We start from the raw sequence: 22,658 nt of genomic DNA, 5'->3' as shown, positions 1-22,658 counted from the left end.
AACCCGACCGCCGAGATGAATAAAAGTTATACATGTACCTTCAAAATATTCTATAACTTCTGAGAGCCATAACATTGGGGAATTGATGAGATATGGCAATGAACCTCTGGCCCGGACTCGGGGCTTCCAATTCTGAGCAATTTGGATACATTTGGGCTCGAAAGTGGCGCTATTTTTGCCATGTTGGAGGGATCGTTTTTCAAGATGGCTACCGTTCCGCTTTGGAGAAAAAAAAAAGGTCGTCTTCCTTTGGCGAGGATTCCTCGAAAAGTCAATGGTCAACCCACCAAAAATGAAAAGAAATTGAAAGACGACATGTCGATCATCATTTTTCTGTGCAGCTTAAATACCTGTGAGAGTTCGGAGTATTTTTAAAAGTATTTTGAATGTATGGGCATTTAGCACTAGTGGCTATGGGAATTGTTTGCACTGTTGCACCCCTCAGGATTTACCGCCACATGCGACTGCAGCAGACGACGCACCCACAGTAACTTGGAAAAGTATCATTTCACGTGTTGCTGAGTTTATTTTTGCTGTCTAAAAGTATTAAGGGTTATATTGAAAGCTGTAATGTGTGAGATTTGGTTAATATTTAGGCCTTTGACGGGAATATTATCTGTTCTTAATCAGAATGTAATAATACCTATGGTTTGCGCGGCAACTTCCCGGTAAGGTAAAATTCCCGAAATTTCAGTAGTATGGACATGAAAAAAACCCGTTTGTTGTGAATCAGTCGTGTTTCGCGACGTTTCCTGCGTGTTGTGAAAGGACGCGTCTTAACGTGCAATAGACGCTAACGGCATAAAACATGGTACCGTCCAAACACTGTTTACGCGTTGACGAGTTGCGAACAATCAGTCAAGAAAAGGCCAGTAACACCACCTTTCCACTCCTTAGGATCAATGAGATTTTCAGTATGTTAATCAGTTATTTTTTTTCTTCGTGTGAGTGTGTTAAAATAATCTATTGCAATTTGTTCTAGGTCAAGGCCTGTTTTTTTTTTCGTAAATTGACCGGACCAAACAGCCATGTGGTTGCGAAGGGCGATTTCTAAAGTTTCGTAACACTTTATTTTGAATGAAACTACATGTACACACATGTTTACGTTGGCGGGCGCCAAACCTTTGAAACTTAATTTCTCCAGTTTGGAAAATTGTATCTTCATGCAAATTTATTTCCCTTATAATGATCCAAGTATGTGTTCATAACTTTTCGTTGAAATTGGAAAAACAGGCCTCGCTACGTGAAATTTAAAAAATTGTAACACTGGCATACTGCGTGCAATATCTATCAATCTTTTCAAGCCTCACGAATATTAATGAGGTTCATATCCATTACGGTGCGCAGTAATCAATTGCATAAAAGCCTCCTCCACGAGTTGTTAATTAACAAATATCACCCGTTTTGCCGGCTTCCATTAATAGGTCGATGCCAAGACCCACGCCATGTCACGCCGAGTGACGCTAATGAATGTGCTAATATGCCCTTTTCATCATTATGCTGGGCCGAAATCGCGGTCAGCCGTAGCATCTACTGCGCTTTGCTGAACAATGCACATGGGTTGGATTGTTTTTCCTCTTCGAAATTTTCCTTGGAGATGGTTCCATGTGTAACACTAGCGTCCGCAACAACAGATTAAGCTGAAATTCGGAATATACTTAGATGATATGTGTTCAACTACTCGTGAAATAACAACTTGGGTAAATTCCTAGAAATTGGATTAAATACATACACTTGTGGAAGTCATCGAACGATTTCTTCCAGACTTGAAGGTCAGCTTTGACAGTTACCAGTATTGACGTTTCGGCATCGATGACGGCGATTTTTCACTGACACGAAGTTTAGAATTTCTTCTTCCGTTATTATTTTAACATTCCAATCATACTGAGCATATTTTCTGAGAAACACAACGCTCAAAATGCCATGTTTTCGGGGATGCATGATCATTGCTCTGTTATTGCGTCTTAGCTTTGCCTAACAACGGCATGACACTTTGTGTAAGCAACCATACAGCTGTAAACGAGTAACTGACTCGACTTGACTCGAGTCACTGTAAGCAAATGACTCGACTCGACTCGATATCAAAAGACTCAGCTTGAGTCAAAGGCTAATAATAATTGAGTCCCAAACCTCTGACTTACGGACAAAGTTATTAATGTTGGCACACCTACTTGGCGTTATCTGTAACATAATGTTACTTACTAAAATATTTGCACCAAAATTGTATGTAAAATTATGGGAACCGAGATTCTCCGTTTAAATATACAGTGAATGCACGTAACGTACAGTAAATAACGACCACAGTGTATTTTAATTACGAGTTGTTCATGCCTTTCATATGTTTACGTCAATAACGATAATTCCTCCATACATGATGTGGTCTAGTAGGCATGCAGTCCAAAATCCTAATTTTGTACTTAGGCCTAGAAATTTACAAGTTTTTTCGCAGTAGCACATGTTCATGTTTCAATGAATGACCTCAGAAATCACAGTCTAGTTTCCATGCTCTCGTCTATGGCTAAGGATGTTGTGTTATTCACTTCTGGTGCACGCATTGCAGAGAGAGATGTTTTTCGCCTTCTTACATGGCCTTTGCACTTGAACGCCACTCTGATCGCAGAACGGTACGCCGGGTTCACGGTACCGTAGATCAACGGATTAATCATTGCATTGATGTTCTGGGGAACAACGGATATCCATATGGTTCCTGATCCTAATCCAGCCCGAAATGGATCAGGAATCTGAGCCAGAAGGCAGATCCATCCAGACAGGCTGAAGATGCGATACGGGGCCTGGCATAAGAAGAACACGGTGCCGTTAGCGACCAGCATTTTGGCAACGTGACTTCGGATATGAGTTGCATTATGAACTTTCCTTACTGTCATGTTTTTGTTGGAGGTGCGTTTGTTGAGCATTTGTAAGATTCTTACATACATGAAAACGTTAGCTACCATTGCCATGATCCAGGGAAGATTCAGTAGGGGTGGAATGAAGTACTTTACCCGAGGTGACACAGGACCACAGTATGCATAGCTGGATGGGTAGTCCAGAAAGGCGTCGACATCGGGCCATTGGAGACAGACTACGTTGAGAACTAGAATACCCGGAGATGTTGAAGTGGAAATCAAGAATCCCACCAGCCAGCAGATTGCAATCATTCTATGGGTGCGTCTTCGTCCGCGGATTTTGAGATGTTTAATGGGATGGCACAGGGCGAGGAATCTCTCGAACGATACCATGGTAACTATAGCAATGGATGCAAAGTAACCAGTATTTACCACGGTGAAAACACTAAAACACTGGGCTGAATTCACGAAGGGATCGTGAAATGCCACGACGGATGCAGTGTAACTCCTTATGTCGTATATGGACCCCAGACTCAAGTAGAGAAGATCAGCAAGTGACAAGTGTGCCAAGTATATGTTGGTATCTGATCTCAGTTTGCGAACGCGGACAATGACAAATAGAAAAGTCAAGTTAGTGATAATACCAAGGCACCAGGTTATAGGTACGACGATGGCCCTAACACAGACATCCAAGTGAGTGTGTAGCCACGAAGAAACTGCCTCCTGACTGATATTGACAGTATCCTGTTCACTGCACCCACCTGATGTTATACCTGCTCCCATGATGGCTGTACGTACGTGTAGTTTATACAGGAACAGCTTCTAGAAAGATCGTCAATCTATCTTATCAGAAATCCAGCTCATCAAAAGGCATCCTGGAAAATTAGCATCTTTACACATTCGTGTGATATAGAGACTTGTTCACATTTAAAAGAATCCCTTCCTTGACAGTACATGTAGTTGCATGTTTAGCATGAAGATTGGAGCCACCCAGTGTGTTTTGTTTTTGAGTTCGAGTCTAAATTCACGGCGTTGTTAATAAACTCCTCGCATCGCATGTCATGTGAAAAAGCCTGCAGCATTTGTTGTCGGGTGAGTACTTGTTTGCATTTAACTAATTGCAGTCATTGTCATCCTTGACGTATCTTCCATCGCGGAACGGTGAGCGTAATAATGGTTTCCGTGTCAGAGAAGGTTCTTGTATAATTATATCGAGTGGGCTGGACAATATTCTGCAAGCAGGGCTTCTCTGATTATCCGAAATCAAATGAAATGTCATTGTGTCATCTTCTGCCCAAATGTGGGAATTGCTGTTTTATGTATAGTTTTTTTTTAAAGCGGCAATTCCGGGTCACAAAGACTTCTTTACTGAGATTTCATTAACGGTTTCCCGTCCCCTGTTCCTTGCTTTGTGTCCGATATTTGGCTTTTTTGCAATTTGCGAAAAAGCCTTTCTTTGGCTGTTTCGGCAACCGGCCGAAACAGCCCTTGTTTTCGTTCAGATGATTTTTTCTTTTCTTTTTTCTTTTCCAGTCATTTTGCCCATAGCATTTGTACACGTTTTTTTGTTACCGGCACTTTGGGCACTAAAATCAATCCGATTGACTTTATACTGAGCACACACTTATACCAGCAGTTTTACTACCTATTTTTAAGCATTTACTTGCATTTGTATGAATAAAAATGAAGCAAATACTTTTACTGGAAAGCATTTGCTGAAAGCTTAAAGTATTTACTTTTTACTTGTTAGCTTTTATTAGACTAGAAGTGTTTACTTCATTTTGTATGAATAACAAGGAGTAAATGCTTCAGATTTACTAGTCATTTTTCAAGGCTGTGTTTGGACAACCTTGAAAATATAAAGCAAATACTTCTGCGCGAAAACTGCTGCATTTATTAGTATTAACCGCGCTAAAATTAACACAAAACGTTAATAAACTACATATAATACAATACACTGTATTTTGAATAACATTTATGCAAAATTTTAGTTTGTTTATTACTAATTTCATTACTAGAAGAAACGAAAATTTCACATTTTGTTCACGATATGAGAAGTGTTAGCGTAACATTCAGTTCGGCATAGAATTATTGAGGAGAAATTCTATCCAACGGCACCCTGGGTACTGAGCAAAATTAAATTAAAACTAATATACAGAATATACAGCCATTAATTCTGCACAAAAATTGCTGCATTTAGTCGTATTAGTTAATCGCGTCAAAATTAACACAAACCGTGTATATAGGTTTTCCCAGCCAATTTCCTGAAATGTTCATGCACTTCTGAAAATCGGTCATTCGTTTTCGTCTGTATTTGAATGCAAGTCTTTCAATCCCATTTCAATGCAACGAAAGTTCAATCGTTTTGATTGTCCGTGCATTCGGTTTTGAGAAACAGACGGCCAATTACGTTACCTGTGCATTCATCACCGGCAAGCATACCTTTTCTAAATTGATTTCAGGTACAGCTAATTTGATTGACGTTTAATGAACAAGAAACCACCAATTGTATCTGGTGCCGATGGCATTAAACTAAAAGTGAAATATAATGCTGGGTGTTTGAAATCGCCCTCTAAAAGCGAAAAAGAAGTCTTGTAAACGAATCTGAATGGACATAAACGAAAGGTGCTGCTCAATAACTTAATTGATTGAACTGAATTGATTGATTGAACTTGATTTAACCCATGACGGTTGTACGTTCGTGTAGTATATACAGGTACAATTCAGAACGATTGTTAATCTATCTTATCAGTAATCCAGTTCATTAAAAGACATTTTGGAACATGAATATCTTTACGACATTCCTCTGATATAGAGACTTGTTGACATTAAAAGAATCCCTTCTTTAACAGTACATGTAGTTGCATGTTGAGCATGAAGGTTCGAGCCACCCAGTGTGTTTTGCTCGTTATTTTCTGTTAGAGTCTATATTCACGGCGTTGATTATACACTCCTTGCATTGCCTGTCAAGTGGAAAAGCCTGCAGTACTTTAATATTATCTTGTAAGTAAGGCTTGCAGTTAAACTAATTGCAGTCACTGTCATCTTTGACGTATCTTCCATCGCAGAACGGCGAACGTAATGGTTTCCATGTCAACGAAAGCTCTTGTATAATATGGATTGTTGATATTTTTCAGTGATTGGTTAAAATTGAGCTATGCGTCTAAACTCGTACTGGACTTATCATAACACACAATACATGCACTTAATTGCTGCATGTACGCCAGACATATAATCTGTTTGTTTGTTCGAGGGAGTGTATTAAAATGGTCAATCACCCAGCTATAATACAAGTGGGTGATGACATGAATTCATCAACCTGTGCGTTGTTAAAGCAAAATGAAAGATTCTCTCAAAATAATAAGATTATGCAAACAGTGGTGGTCATATTTTTGTCTAGTGAAATTCGACAGCAAGGGTGATACAACACTTCTCTTTATCATTTAATGCATTGGGCCTAACGATTACTAACGATTTGACTGATGCTGATGAGAAAAAAAATACATCAGGAATGACGGTACCCTTCACCGAAATTTGTCAATGGTTGATCAGCAATGATTCGTAGCAATGCATAACGCGGGGAAAAATATACCCAATTAAATAATGAAAGGTTTGCGGAAACACCATGTGCGAATAATTTCTCAACTAAGAGAATGGTTCTGAAAAAAACCCCAGAGGTATTCACTCGACGTTCCGGTCAGTATGCTCTGACCGTCTTCAGGAGAGTATGCTCTGATCGTCTCTCAGGAAGACGGTCAGAGCATACTGACCGGAACGTCGAGTCAATACCTCTGGTTCTCTTCAGAACCATTCTCTTAGTTGAAAAATTATTCGCACATGGTGTTTCCGCAAACCTTTCATTATTGAGTATCTCCACTATGCAAAGCCTCAACCCTTACTTAAAAATATACCCAACATACAAGTATATGTGTATTAAACGCAACTTTAAATAAGCATAATAAGGGGACTATACGATTACAAGTTTCAGTTTCAGTTTCACCATTTGTCTATAAAGTACATGTTTGTAGCGATTACTATAGTTAAAATTTATGACACTGTGGAAATAAATGAACAATTAATAAATGAACAATGAACAACATAAAATCGCCGCATCGTCCGCTCAACGGGGGGTGGGGGAGGGGGGAGGGGGTGGGGCAAACCTCTCTAATCGGCACACTTATATCATATCCCCAAACATGAAACCGGTCAGCCTGGTTTGCATTAAAAAAAAAAACGGCCGGCGATCAACTGATGAACGCACAAATAATACTATAATTTTACATTTTACTTCCGATGGCCAACTGTTCCCTTCTATATTTGTTTTCTTTTTACTTTGTTGAATGTCCCATATAGCTTGTACATGAAAACTGCACAGAACTTGCATTGTGGTTCTTAGGGTTATTGTTATCACAGGTAACAGCCATAATGGTTGCGAAGGCGATTTCTAAAGGTTACGTAACACTTTATTTTGAATGAAACTACATGTACACAGACATGGTCACTTTGGCGGGTGAAATCTTTGAAAATCAATTGATCCAGTTTGGAAGACCGTTTCTTCATGCAACTTTCTGGATTTATTTCCCCTGTAATGATCCAAGTATGTGCTAAAAGTTGTGATATCTTCATTTCTTTCCGTTGAAATTGAAAAAAATAGGCCTCGCTACGTGCATTTGAAAATTGACACTGGCGTGCGCAATATATAACAATCTTGTCAAGCCTATCCATTACGATGTGCAGTAAGCAATTGGATAAAAGCCTCCTTCACGAGTTGTTAATTAACAAATATCCTCCTTTTTGCCCGCTTCCATCGGTCGATACCGAGACCCACGCCATGTCGCGCCCAGTGACGCTAATGAATATGCTAATACGCCCGTCATGATTGTGTGCTGGGCCGAAATCGGTGAGCCGTAGCGCCTACGGCGCTTTGCTGAACAATGCACATGGGTTGGGGCGGCAAATATTTTTTGTTATCCTCTTCAAAGATTTCCATGGAGATATTTCACGTTGTAACACTAGCGTCTGCAACAACAGATAAGCTGAAATTCGGAATATACTTAGATGATATGTGTTCAACTACTCGTGAAATAACAACTGGGATACATTCCTAGAAATAGGGATAAATACATACATTTGGGGAAGTTTTCGAACGATTTCTTACAGACTTGAAGGTCAGCTTTGACAGTATTGAGGTTTCGGCATCGATGTCAGCGATTTTGTTCACTAACATGAAGTTTAGATTTTCTTCTTCAGTTAGAATGTAACATTTCAATCATACTGAGCATATTTTCTGAGAAACGCAACGTTCCAAAAGCCATGGTTTTGGGGGTGCATGAATTTCACTGCTCCGTTATCGCGTCTAAGTACGTAATCGGATTATCTTTGCCCAACAACGGCGACGCTTTGCGGTTAGCAACCAGTGTTGGAGGCCTCGAGGCCGATTTTCATGGCCTTGGCCTCGGCCTTGGCCTCGGAGGTGCAAGGCCTCGGCCTTGGCCTCGGCCTCGGAGCCTTCCGGTTCCGTGAAACGAACGCATATACAATGTACGCACGAATGAACTGGAAATGGTTGCATTGAACGTCTTCACGTACGTAGCATCTTCGCCTAGCCTGCGCTTCAGCTTTCCACGTGCGTGCAAGCGTTATAACTGTTACCGCGTGCCAGACTACACAAGTCTGGCACCAATCCCATCTGCGTACAATAACATGTGGTAGTAGACTAGTCTGGTTGCAGTGTTGTACAAAATGTTCTCGTTTCGCCTCTGCACCCCGACCTTTAAAGATGATTGGCGGCAAGGTGCGGCAAGCTTAATCATTTCTTTTATAGGCCACTGTTTCAGTAAAAGTCTGAACTTTCTGGGTACGATCGAGTGTACTAGTCCGTACCATTTTTTTTTCCATAAAGATATGATAAAAACAGTTACGATTTATCAAGTAGATTTTATTTTTACACGGTGATGTAAATGAAAGTTCCGGCTCACACGGTAATGTTTGGCGCAAATGGTCGATATGGAAAGCGCGATTTCAGAATTCGTTTTTCCATCCAAATGAATGCAAAGTTCTGAATGAATGTTTTAATAATAGGAGTCAGTATTCCTCGTGGTACCAGGATACTTTTTTGTATTTTTAGAGCCATGTTGATACTTACTACATGTATAAGCACGGTTTGAAATTGACTAATTTTGCGTGGTTACAGATATACGGCCAAAACCTCTGGACTCCCTACCTCTTGCCATGATCTTAAAATTCTTCGAAGCCATTGGATTCAAATCGGATGATCCGAGAATTCATGGTCATTTTGATGAACTGAGTGATATCATGCACGCATGTTCCGTGTTGCCGTGTTGTTTGGAGCGGGATTGGCCATTGCCAGACTTTGTCTGGTACCGCGGTATTAACAGTGATAATGCGTGGACACTTATCCCGTTGTGTGGAGCGGGATTGGAACTACATGTACATTTGCCCGTGCGTAACGGCGGGCCGTCTGGCATTGTCTGGTCGCATCGCGGTGTTTGCTCGGCGCGCGCCTGGACAGTGCGAAGGTCGGGGGGGGGGGGTCGTAACTTTTTGGTTATGAGTGGTAAAAACCTGATTGAAAAATCAAGTTGTTGTTTATTTAATGGGGATTCCTATGATATTAAGCATTTTGATAGGTTTTGAAAATAAGATTTATAAAACATGCTAAAAGTAAATAATGTAAATTTTACAGAATAGAAACTCAAAATTTGGCCATTAAAATTGTTGTATCTCCAAAGGGCAAACACCTATGAGCCTGATTCAAACGCCATTGATTTTGTTGTGTAATTTGCTTTCAGTGATACAAAACTTGAGATTTATTTCTTTAAAAAACAAAATTCGCCGGACTCCCTACAAGAGGAAACCCATTGCAAGCTGTAAATTTGTAAGCCAGGCACTCCAAAACTCAGTGAATTCAACTAAAAAGATGTTAAAACTCCAACATAATCTTAGCCTTGTTTTGGTGATTATATTTTATTACGTGTTTTGATAGCTGGCCTCGGCCTCGGCCTTGGCCTCGGAGGTGGTGGCCTCGGCCTTGGCCATGGCCTCGCGGTTGTGGCCTCGGCCTCGGCCTTGGCCTCGAAGGTTGTGGCCTCGGCCTTGGCCTCGGCCTCGGAGGTTGTGGCCTCGGCTACAACACTGTTCAATAGCAACCATTTGGCTGGTAACACTGTGTTCCAGACTAATGCTCAGTCGTCAAGGAAAATAAACCTTTATAGTATTAGCATATTACTATTGGGAACACGGGATAGACTTGAGGGCGCTCGAGGCTTGTCCCCTTCCTCGTGTCGGGAATCAGAATTTAGGGGAAGATAAAAATGAGCTTTTCATTGTTAAAAATGAGTGCCCCCTCCACACAATGACCCTAATTAGCGACCCCACATATTGAACCCTCGGCTACACAAAGGGACAGCAAGATGATACGCACATGGTGCAATCCTCCGCATTCCTGTATTCTGTCTACTATGACAAGCTTTAAATCATACTTACATTCTGTTACTATTACTAAAATAGTTACATCAAAATGGTATGTAAAATGACGGGAACCGAGATTATCCGTTTAAATATACTTTCATGAATGCCTCAGACAGTTTACCCATTCTTATTGGTAGAGAGCCCGTCATGTGGGTGGTTTGAAACGGTTGATAAAAACACCTAGTTTGAAGGTGTTTTTGACTCCTATCTGAAATCTGGTCCCTTTTACCCTTTTATTGGTTTAACGTTCACAATCTTCACTTAGGCATGTGCAGTACTACCAATGATTCCATATTTTCATAGCAAGAGGGGTGTTAAAAAAAAACATGAAATAATACTGTTGAGCAAAATCGTTGGAAATTTAAATTTTTTGACTTGCTTTGACTTTTTGACCCAAATGTGGGAATAGATATGTGATTGGCCGGTATTTAACAAGTATACGTTTAAAACCAGCCCTGAGCAAAGCTCGTGCCCCCCCCCCCCCTGCGAACAGGGCGCTTTGAAGGGCTGATGAGCTTCACAGAATCTTGTTAAGGAAGTGGAGATGGCGTTCTGGGTAACTTATTAGGACCCTATACAAAGACATCCAGCTGCAGCTGTTTAAGACCGCAGTCAGGTAATGCGCGCAAATGCTATCCGAAAATGGTCTCATAGAAATGCGTACATTCCATTATGGATGTGATTTCTTTTTCATTGCGGACCATGTGGACAAATTTGAGCGTCGCATAATATGCAATTTGACCCTTCGTGTATTCGAAATGGAGCCTGAGCACGTATCCGGTTCCAGGTTCCAATCAGGTTTAAAAACGTACTTGTTTTAAACTGGCCAAGCACATATTTAATCCCTTAGTAAATAATGCACTATTTCTTTTCACCTTTAGGCCTAATTAATTCGTAGGTAAACATGATAATTCTTCCTCCTTACACAAATCGACCAAGTGCTACCCAGTTTAGTAGGCATGTGCTTGAAAATCACGTCATGGTATTTACAAAGTTTGCTCGATCGCATTAACATTTTGATTCTTCAAATGACCTTAGAAATCACAGTCTCGTTTCGATGTCCTCGTCAATGGCTAAGGCTGTTGTGTTATTCACTTCTGGTCCACGCACTACAGGGAGAGATGCGTTTTGTTTTCTGGCTTGGTCTTTGCACTTGAACGCCACTCTGATCGCAGAACGGTACGCTGGGTTCACGGCACCGTAGATCAATGGATTAATAATTGCATTGATGTTCTGGGGAACAGAGGATATCCATTTGGTTCCCGATCCTAATGCAGCCCAAAAGGGATCAGGAATCTGAGCCAGAAGACAGATCCATTTAGACAGGCTGAAGATGCGGTATGGGGCCTGGCATAAGAAGAACACAGTGCCGTTAGCGACCAGCATTTTCGCCACATGATTTCGGATATGAGTTGCATCATGATCTGTGTTTACTGTAATATTTTGGTTGGAGGTGCGTTTGTTTAGCATTTGTAAGATTCTTACATACATGAAAACGTTAGCCACCATTGCCATAATCCAGGGAATATTCAGTAGGGGCGGAATGAAGTAGTCTATAGAAGGTGACACAGGACCACAGTATGCATAGCTGGATGGGTAGTCCATAAAGGCGTCAACATCGGGCCATTGGAGACAAAGTACGTTGAGAACTAGAACTCTCGGAACTGTTGAAGCGGAAAACAGTAATCCCACCAGCCAGCAGATTGCAATCATTCTATGGGTGCGTCTTCGTCCGCGGATTTTGAGATGTTTAATGGGATGGCACAGGGCGAGGAACCTCTCGAAAGATACCATGGTAACTAAAGCAATGGATGCAAAGTAGCCAGAATTTATCACGGTAAAAAAACTGACACACTGGGCAGAATTCGCGAAGGGATCGTGAAATTCTACGACGGATGCAGTGTATCTCCTTATGTCGTATGCGGACCCCAGACTCAAGTAGAGAAGATCAGCAATTGCCAAGTGTGCCAAGTATATGTTGGTATCTGATCTCAGTTTGCGAACACGGACAATGACAAATAAAAAAGTCAAGTTAGTGATGATACCAAGGCACCAGATGATAGGAACGACGATGGTCGAAATAGACACATCCAAGGGAGTGTGTAGCCACGAAGAAACTGCCTCCTGACTGATATTGACGGCATCCTGTTCACTGCACTCACCTGATGTTATTCCTGCTCCCATGGCTATACGTGTAGTTTATACAGGCACAGTTTCAAGAAAAGATCATCAATCTATCTAATCAGTAATCCAGTTCATCAAAAGAGATCCTGGAACATGAACATCTTTACGACATTCTTCTGGTATATAGACTTCTTGACATTAAAAGAATTCCTTCTTTAACAGTAATTGCATGTTGAGCATGAAGGTTCGAGCCACCTTGTGCGTTTGCTCGATATTTTATGTTCGATTCTAAATTCAAGGCGTTGTACTCTCCTTGCATCGTGTCATATGGAGCAGCCTGCAGCAGGTTTATTATCTGGAAAGTGCTTGTTTGCATTTATCTAATTGCAGTCTCTGTCGTGATTGACGTATGTTCCATCGCGGAACGGTGAACATAATCGTTCCCGTGTCAACGAATACTCTTGCTTAAATTGGATTGTTGATCATGATCAGTGGTTGGTTAAAATTGCACTATGTGTCTGGACTCGGCATGCACTTTATTACTGAAGTGCGCAGATATAAGCCAGACATTTGATCTGTTTGTTTGGTCGTGGGAGTGTATTAAAATGGTCAATCGTCAGTGGGTGATAACACGAATTCATCGACATGTACGTTATCAAAGTAAAATGAAAGAATCCCAAAAATGAGGGGTCATATTTTGTGTCCGGTGAAATTCAACAGCAAGGTTGTTCCCGCACTTCTCTTTATCATTTGATAAATTGGGCCTAACAATTACTAACGATCTGACCTGTGCTGATGAGAAAAAAAAGATACATCAGGAATGACGGTACTCTTCACCAAAATTTGTCAATGTTGATCAGCATTGATTCGTAGCAATGCATACAGCGGAGAAAAAATATACCCAACATATATGTGTGTTTTAGGCCACTTTAAATTTGTATAAGGGGCTTAGGATTACAGTTTCACCATACAGTTTCATCTACAGTTTCACCATTTGTCTATAAAGTACATATTTCTATTGATTATTATAATTAAAATATATGATACTGTGGAAAAATTGAAAAATTAACAAATAAACAATGAAAAACCTAAATTCGCCGCATCGTCCGCTCAACGGGGGGGGGGGGGGGGGGCAGACCTCTCTAATCGGCACACTTATATCCCCACACATGAAACCGGTCAGCCTGGTTTGCATTTAAAAAAAAAAAACGGCCGACAAACAACTGGTGAACACTCAAATAATTTTATTTATTCATTTTAGTATTTAATATTAAACATTAAAAATTAGCAAATTACACTGAAAAGCTACAGAAATAACTCCAGACAAGAGAACGGACGAGGCAATAGCCCTCCCGTAATTCCGCAGGATCGACAAACACTCACAATTTACATGAAACAACAAAGTACAAAACAAAAAACAAAACAAAACAAAATTGCGTTCAGAAAGGGGGACACTTCACGCCAGCGTGAAAGGTTTAAGGGGGTTGTTACAACATGGGAAGCAAAAAGAAAAAAAAGATTTTACATTTACTTCCGAGGGCCAATGCTGTTCCTTTCTTTTGTTCCTATTTGTTTTCTGTTTACTTTGTTAAATTAAGTCCCACATGGCTTGAACATGAAAACCGCCCAGGACTTGTGCTGTGGTTCTTAGGGTTATTGTTATCACAGGTAACACCGTGTTCCAGACTAGTGCGCAGTCGAAAAGGAAAGCAAACCTGCTTTCTAGTATTAGCATATAACTATTTGGGACACGGGGTCGACATGGGGGCGCTCGACACTGTTATTTCGGTTGTGTAAAAATCAAACGGTTGTGTACTATATGAACCTAGCAACCTGTTGTGTAAACTGTTGTTTACACAACTTGTGTAAAATATTACACAACTTATTCAGTTTTTTTTTACACCACTTGTTGCTAGGTTCATATAGTACACAACCAAAATAACAGTGGAGGCTTGTCCCCTTCCTTTTGTCAGGAATCAGAATTTGGGAGAAGATAAAAATGAACTTTTCATTGTTAAAGATTTGTGCCCCCTCCACACAATGACCCCAATTAGCGACCCCACATATTGAACCCTCAGTTACGCAAAGGGACAGCAAGACGATACGCCCATGGTGCAATCCTCCGCATTCCTGTATTCTGTCTACAGTATGACAATGACAGCTGTCTAGCTGACAATGTCTACTATGACAGCTGACAATGTCTACTATGACAGCTTTAAATTATACTTCCATTCTGTTACTATTACTGTAGTGAGACGTCTTTTACGAGGCACCGTACAATTGGCACACAGCCCAGAAAAATGTATACAAACGCGCACCCAGTGCCGTGAACGCGCGAATATCAGCCCTTTTCTGCCAGCACACCAAAGTGTGAGTATCGTGTGCATAGATTTATGCTTGAAAACCAACATTTTAGTTTCAAATGAGCGGAATTTGTATTTTCTTTACATTCTTATGTCACAATGCAAGTTCCCTGCTACCGCTGGGATAGGTGTTAGTTTATTTCATGTTGACGAAAGGAGTGATTTTGGGGTGAACTAGTTTTCGTAATCTCAAAGTTTTAATCACCGTGTGTCACATGTTGATTTATTGCAATATGACTGTTTCATGTCAGGTGCAATTTGGAGGCCTAGTTCACTACACAGCCGTACACTGGCCAGGCGTTCGGGGAACCTGATTAAAATATTAGGAACCTGTGAACCGGGAACCTGATTAAAATATTAGAACCAAGAATATCAGGATCCTGGAAATCTAAGGAACCGGGGCAACTTTAAAAATACAAACTTTGTGATTATAATTTATCATTAGCAACGTTATTACAATTTATAGAGCTGGAAGTTGAATCCAAGTTATATGATTTTTGTAACACTTGTTTTGTGAGTTAGATTGAGATTCAGATTCAGAACTATTGTAATTGATTTTGTAGACAAGTAATCTGTAACAAGTTCATGAGACCAAACATAATTTGATTCCTCTTAGTGTTTTGATTTAGTCTGTTTGTCTTGGGTTGTTCTTGGCGTCCTTAAATCTAATCATTTGAGCGGACCTCCTTAATGGCGTACCGCTACATTACTAAAACAGTTACACAAATGTTATGTAAAATGACGGGAACATAGATTATCTGTTTAAATATACATTCATGAATGCCTCAGACAGTTTACCCATTTTTAATTGGAATAGAGCCTGTCGTGTGGGTGGTTTCAAACGGTTGATAAAAAAACACCGGCTGTCTAGTTTGAAACACCTTTCTGGTGTCAAAGTACTTAAGACTCCTATGAAATCTAGTCCCTTTTGCCCTTTTATTGGTTGAACGTTCTCAATCTTCACTAAGGCATGCGCAATACTACCAATGAGTCCCTATTTTAATAGCAAGAGGGGTGTTTTAAAAAAACATGCAGAAAAATTGTTGAGCAAAATCGTTGTAAATTCAAATGTTTTGACTTGCTCTGACTTTTTGACCCAAATGTGGGAATAGATATGTGATTGACCGGTATTTAACAAGTATACGTTTAAAACAAGCCAGCAGCGGTGCTCGTACCCCCTACCCCCCCCCCCCCCCCCCCCCCCCCCCCCCCTGTAGGCTACAGGTAAATATGTTGATTACACAAATCGACCAGGTGCTACCCAGTTCAGTAGGCATTTGGCTGAAAATCACATCATGGTATTTACAAAGTTTGCTCGATCGCATTAACATTTTGATTCTTCAAAGGCCTCATAAATCACAGTCTTGTTTCGATGGCTGTTGCGTTATTCACTTCTGGTCCTCGCACTACAGGGAGAGATGCGTTTTGCCTTCTGGCTTGGCCTTTGCACTTGAACGCCACTCTGATCGCAGAACGGTACGCTGGGTTCACGGCACCGTAGATCAATGGATTAATTATTGCATTGATGTTCTGGGGAACAGAGGATATCCATATGATTCCCGATCCTAATGCAACCAAAAATGGATCAGGAATCTGAGCCAGAAGACAGATCCATTTAGACAGGCTGAAGATGCGATATGGGGCCTGGCATAAGAAGAACACAGTGCCGTTAGCGACCAGCATTTTCGCCACATGATTTCGGATATGAGTTGCATCATGATCTGTGTTTACTGTAATATTTTGGTTGGAGGTGCGTTTGTTGAGCATTTGCAAGATTCTTACATACATGAAAACGTTAGCCACCATTGCCATAATCCAGGGAATATTCAGTAGGGGCGGAATGAAGTAGTCTATAGAAGGTGACACAGGACCACAGTATGCATAGCTGGATGGGTAGTCCATAAAGGCGTCGACATCGGGCCATTGGAGACAAAGTACGTTGAGAACTAAAACTCTCGGAACTGTTGAAGCGGAAAACAGTAATCCCACCAGCCAGCAGATTGCAATCATTCTATGGGTGCGTCTTCGTCCGCGGATTTTGAGATGTTTAATTGGATGACACAGGGCGAGGAATCTGTCGAACGATACCATTGTAACTAAAGCAATGGATGCAAAGTAGCCAGTATTTATTACGGTGAAAAAGCTGACACACTGGGCAGAATTCACGAAGGGATGGTGACGTGCCACGACGGATGCAGTGTATCTCCTTATGTCGTATGCGGAACCCAGACTCAGATAGAGAAGATCAGCAAGTGACAAGTGTGCCAAGTATATGTTGGTATCTGATCTCAGTTTGCGAACGCGGACAATGACAAATAGAAAAGTCAAGTTAGTGATGATACCAAGGCACCAGATGATAGGTACGACGATGGTCGAAATAGACACATCCAAGGGAGTGTGTAGCCACGAAGAAACTGCCTCCTGACTGATATTGACGGTATCCTGTTCACTGCACTCACCTGATGTTATTCCTGCTCCCATAATGGCTGTACGTACTTGTAGTTTTAATATACAGGCACAGTTTCTAGACAAATCATAAATCTATGTTATCAGTAATTCAGTTCATCAAAAGACATCCTGGGAAATGAAGATCTTTACGACATTCTACTGATATAGAGATACAGAGACTTGTTGACATTAAAAGAATGCCTTCTTTAACAGTACATGTAGTTGCATGTTGAGCATGAAGGTTCGAGCCACCCAGTGTGTTTTGCTCGTTATTTTCTGTTCGAGTCTAAATTCACGGCGTTGTTTATACACTCCTTGCATTGCCTGTCAAGTGGAAAAGTCTGCAGTACTTACTATCTTGTAAGTACTTGTTTGCTTTGAACTAATTGCAGTCACTGTCATCTTTGACGTATCTTCCATCGCGGAACGGTGAACGTAATGGTTTCCATGTCAGCGAAAGCTCTTATTTAATATGGAGTGCTTGGTTAAAATTGAGCTATTTGTCTAAACTCGTAATGGACTTATCATAAAACAAAAAAAAATCCATGCTCTTAATTACTGTAGTGCGCAGATATAAGCCAGACATTTGATCGGTTTGTTTTTCGTGGGAGTGTATGAAAATGGTCAATTACCCAGCTATATTAAAGGTGGGTAATGACACGAATTCATCAATCTGTGCGTTGTTAAAGCAAACTGAAAGAATCCCTCAAACTAAAAGGTTATGCAAACAGGAAAACGTGTGGTCATATTTTTGTCCGGTGAAATTCGACAGCAAGGGTTATACAGCACTTTTCTTTATCATTTGATGCGTTGGGCCTAATGATTACTAACGATCTGACTGATGCTGATGAGAAAAAAAAAGATACATCAGGAATGACGGAACCCTTCACAAAAATCTGTCAATGGTTGATCAGCAATGATTCTTAGCAATGCATACAGCGGGGAAAACATATATGTGTATTAAAAGCAACTTTAAATTTGTATAATGGGCCTACGATTACAAGCTTTGCTTCTTAGTATAGGTTCCTCTACACTTTCACCATTTGTCTATAAAGTACATGTTTGTATTGACTATTATAATTAAAATATGTGACACTGGAAATAAATGAACAATGAATAAATGAACAACATAAATTCGCCGCATCGTCCGCTCCACGGGGGGCGGGGACAAACCTCTTAAATCGGCACACTTATATCCCCACACATGAAACCGGTAAGCCTGGTTTGCATTAAAAAAAAAAAAAAACGGCCGCCGAACAACTTGTGAACGCACAAATAATACTAACATTTTATATTTACTTTCGAGGGCCAATACTGTTCCCTACTTTTGTTCCTATTTTTGTCCTTTTTTACTTTGTTATAGATCCAATATTGCTTGTACATGAAAACTGCGCAGAACTTGCGCTGTGGTTCTTAGGGTTATTGTTATCACAGATAACACTGTGGTCCAGACTAGTGCTCAGTCGTAAAGGAAAACAGACCTGCTTTCTAGTATAAGTATATAACTATTGGGGACACGGGGTCGACGTGGGGGCGCTCGAGGCTTGTCCCCTTCCCTGTGTCGGGGATCAGAATTTAGGGGAAGATAAAAATGAGCTTTTCATTTTTAAAAATGTGTGCCCCCTCCACACAATGACCCCAATTAGCGACCCCACATATTGAACCCTCAGTTACGCCAAGGGACAGCAAGATGATACGCACATGGTGCAATCCTCCGCATTCCTGTATTCTGTCTACTATGACTAGCTTCAAATCAATACATTCTGTTACTATTACTAAAAAAGATACATCAAATGTTATGTAAAATGACGGAAACCGAGATTATCCGTTAAAATATACATTCATGAATGCCTCAGACAGTTTACCCATTCTTATTGGAAGAGAGCCCGTCATGTGGGTGGTTACAAACGGTTGATAAAAAAACATCGGCTGTCTTTTTTGAAACACCTTTCTGGTGTCAAAGTATGTTTGACTCCTATAAAATCTGGTCCCTTTTGCTCTTTTATTGGTTAAACGTTCTCAATCTTCACTTAGGCATGCGCAATACTACCAAAGAGTCCATATTTTCATAGCAAGAGGGGTGTTTTAAAATACATGAAGTAAAATTGTTGAGCAAAATCGTTGTAAATTTAAAATGTTTGACTTGCTCTGACTTTTTGACCCAAATGTGGGAATAGATATGTCATTGGCCGGTATTTAACAAGTATACGTTTGAAACCAGCCTGGAGCGGGGCTCGTACCCCCCCCCCCCCGCCCTGCAAACAGGGCGCTGTGAAAGGCTGATGAGCTTCACAGAATCTTGTTAAGGAAGTGGGGATGGCATTCTGGGTAACTTATGAGGACCCTGTATAAAGACATCCAGCTGCAGCTGTTTAAGACCGCAATCAGGTAATGCGCGCAAATGCTATCCGAAAACGGTCTCATAGCAATGCATACATTCCATTACGGATGTGATTTTTTTTCATTGCGGACCATGTGGACATCAATCAATCAATCAATACTTATTTGAGCGTCGCATAATATGCAATTTGACCCTTCGTGAATTCAAAATGGAGCCTGAGCAAATATCCTGGTCCCGGTCCCAATCCGGTTTAAAACGTACTTGTTTTAAACTGGCCAAGCACATTATTTAATCCCTTAGTAAATAATGCACTATTGTTTTTCACCTTTAGGCCTAATTAAATTTTAGGCTACAGGTAAATATGTTAATTCCTCCTCACACAAATGGACCAAGTGCTACCCAGTTTAGTAGTCATGTGCTTGAAAATCACATCATGGTATTTACAAAGTTTGCTTGCATTTGCATTTTGATTTTCAACTGACCTCATTGATCACAGTCTAGTTTCGATGTCCTCGTCAATGGCTAAGGATGTTGTGTTATTCTGTTCTGTTCCACGCACTACAGAGACAGATGTATTTTGCCTTCTGGCTTGGCTTTTGCACTTGAACGCCACTCTGATCGCAGAACGGTACGCTGGGTTCACGGCACCGTAGATCAAGGGATTAATCATCGCATTGATGAACTGGGGAACAGAGGATATCCATCTGATTCCTGATCCTAATGCAACCACAAATGGATCAGGAATCTGAGCAAGAAGACAGATCCATCCAGACAGGCTGAAGATGCGATATGGGGCCTGGCATAAGAAGAACACAGTGCCGTTAGCGACCAGCATTTTTGTCACTTGATTTCGGATATGAGTTGCATTATGATCTTTCCGTACTGAAATGTTTTTGTTGGAGGTGCGTTTGTTGAGCATCTGTAAGATTCTTACATACATGAAAACGTTAGCTATCATTGCCACGATCCAGGGAATATTCAGTAGGGGCGGAATGAAGTAGTTTACCCAAGGTGACACAGGACCACAGTATGCATAGCTGGATGGGTAGTCCACAAAGGCGTCGACATCGGGCCATTGGAGACAGTGTACGTTGAGAACTAGAACTCTCGGAACGGTGGAAGCGGAAAACAATAATCCCACCAGCCAGCAGATTGCAATCATTCTATGGGTGCGTCTGCGTCCGCGGATTTTGAGATGTTTAATGGGATGGCACAGGGCGAGGAATCTCTCGAAAGATACCATGGTAACTAAAGCAACGGATGCAAAGTAGCCAGTATTTATCACGGTAAAAAAACTGACACACTGGGCAGAATTCACGAAGGGACCGTGACGTGCCACGACCGATGCAGTGTAACTCCTTATGCCGTATGCGGACCCCATACTCAGATAGAGAAGATCAGCGAGTGACAAGTGTGCCAAGTATATGTTGGTATCTGATCTCAGTTTGCGAACGCGGACAATGACAAATAGAAAAGTCAAGTTAGTGATGATACCAAGGCACCAGATGATAGGTACGACGATGGTCGAAATAGACACATCCAAGGGAGTGTGTAGCCACGAAGAAACTGCATCCTGACTGATATTGACAGTATCCTGTTCACTGCACTCACCTGATGTTATTCCTGCTCCCATGATGACTGTACGTACTTGTATAGTTTTAATATACAGGCACAGTTTCTAGACAGATCATAAATCTATGTTATCAGTAATTCAGTTTATCAAAAGACATCCTGGGAAATGAAGATCTTAACGACATTCTACTGATATAGAGTTACAGATACTTGTTGACATTAAAAAGAATCCCTTCTTTAACAGTACATGTAGTTGCATGTTGAGCGTGACGATTCGAGCCACCCAGTGTGTTTGCTCGTTATTTTGTGTTCGAGTCTTAATTCACGGCGTTGTTTATGCACTCCTTGCATTGCCTGTCATGTGGAAAAGCCTGCATTAATGATCAGGCCAAAAAAAAGTCTCCGGTTTCTCGTATGGAGCTTGCCCAAAATAAAAGGTGGTGGGGCGACGCGGCTTTTTTTCCCCTTTTTTTCTTCAAATGTCAGCTGATGTTGCAGATGACGCTTCGATCTTCTTAAAATCCAGCTTACATTCGATCGTAATAACCCAATCTAAAAACACGTTAAAATTGTGCAGCAGTAGGATTCCAGTCAAATCAGTGAGTTTGGCGGTTTTGAGACATCATTGATTTTTTTTTTGATTTTTTTTGCCGACGCGCATTGCTACGACGATGCGCGCACAGACCAGAAACCGGAGACATTTTTTTCCTTGGCCTTAATCTGGAAAGTCCTTGTTTACCTTTAGCTAATTGCAGTCACTCTCATCTTTGACGTATCTTCCATCGCCGAACGGTGAACGTAATGGTTTCTATGTCAGCGAAAGCTCTCGTTCAATATGGATTGTTGATCTTGAACTACGTGTCCATACAATGGACCTTTCATTTAAAAAAATGCATGAGGCACTTAATTGCTGTAGTTTGCAGATATAAGCCAGACATTTGCAGAGTTTTAGTCGAGTACTTTCCGAGTACCACTGAAGTTGTTTGTTTGTTGTTAGGTATTACAGGTCATTGACCTTAAACACATGGGGGTATTTCCGAAATTTCAAAGTAAAGGGAGGGTCGCAGTTTAGGTACAACATTGTCTTCTGGAATTAAGATTTTGTTTTAAATTTGTTCGATAGTTTACACTACTTCTAGTCAACTTCAAATTGAAAGAAGTCCATCTAGTAATTGCTAATAAGCAGAGGCACCAAGCAAAAGTAAAAGTTCATCAAGCAGAAGCTGAAGCAAAAGCAATTGCTTAAAAACGTATAAATAACCTTTTGCTTTGACTAATTGCTTCTTCTCAAGCTAGCCAAGCAATTGGTTCTTATTAATGTGTGATGAGGCATGCGTAAATGTGCAGCTTTTTAATAGAAACAGGTTGCTTTCCCCACACAATTTCCAAAATGGCTGCATGATCAAACTGTTGTCAAATGTGATCAACAAGTGAGAGCAGTTTTGGTCAAAATCATCCAAAACACCCTGTGCC

At 40.8% G+C, this 22,658-nt stretch overlaps 4 protein-coding genes across 4 annotated transcripts; all 4 read right to left on the bottom strand.

Annotated features, from left to right (window-relative positions):
• Nucleotides 1–2,486: 2,486 nt before the first annotated feature.
• On the bottom strand, nucleotides 2,487–3,629 carry LOC119721778 (neuropeptides capa receptor-like). The gene has a single exon (XM_038191737.1). It carries the CDS (start codon nucleotides 3,627–3,629, stop codon nucleotides 2,487–2,489), a length of 1,143 nt encoding a protein of 380 aa, XP_038047665.1.
• A 7,749-nt stretch (nucleotides 3,630–11,378) lies between these two features.
• LOC119722220 (neuropeptides capa receptor-like) lies at nucleotides 11,379–12,521 on the bottom strand. Its single transcript, XM_038192266.1, has one exon. The coding sequence runs from the start codon at nucleotides 12,519–12,521 to the stop codon at nucleotides 11,379–11,381; it is 1,143 nt and encodes a 380-aa protein (XP_038048194.1).
• Nucleotides 12,522–16,180: 3,659 nt separating this feature from the next.
• On the bottom strand, nucleotides 16,181–17,305 carry LOC119722219 (neuropeptides capa receptor-like). The gene has a single exon (XM_038192264.1). The coding sequence runs from the start codon at nucleotides 17,303–17,305 to the stop codon at nucleotides 16,181–16,183; it is 1,125 nt and encodes a 374-aa protein (XP_038048192.1).
• A 2,798-nt stretch (nucleotides 17,306–20,103) lies between these two features.
• Nucleotides 20,104–21,246, bottom strand: LOC119722177 (neuropeptides capa receptor-like). Its single transcript, XM_038192224.1, has one exon. The coding sequence runs from the start codon at nucleotides 21,244–21,246 to the stop codon at nucleotides 20,104–20,106; it is 1,143 nt and encodes a 380-aa protein (XP_038048152.1).
• Nucleotides 21,247–22,658: the final 1,412 nt, after the last annotated feature.

Source organism: Patiria miniata, unplaced genomic scaffold (assembly GCF_015706575.1).
Source record: "Patiria miniata isolate m_02_andy unplaced genomic scaffold, ASM1570657v1 HiC_scaffold_14, whole genome shotgun sequence".
Lineage (NCBI taxonomy): Eukaryota > Metazoa > Echinodermata > Asteroidea > Valvatida > Asterinidae > Patiria > Patiria miniata.
The sequence above is the reverse complement of the archived record's forward strand: the minus strand, read 5'-3'. Positions and strand labels throughout refer to the sequence as shown.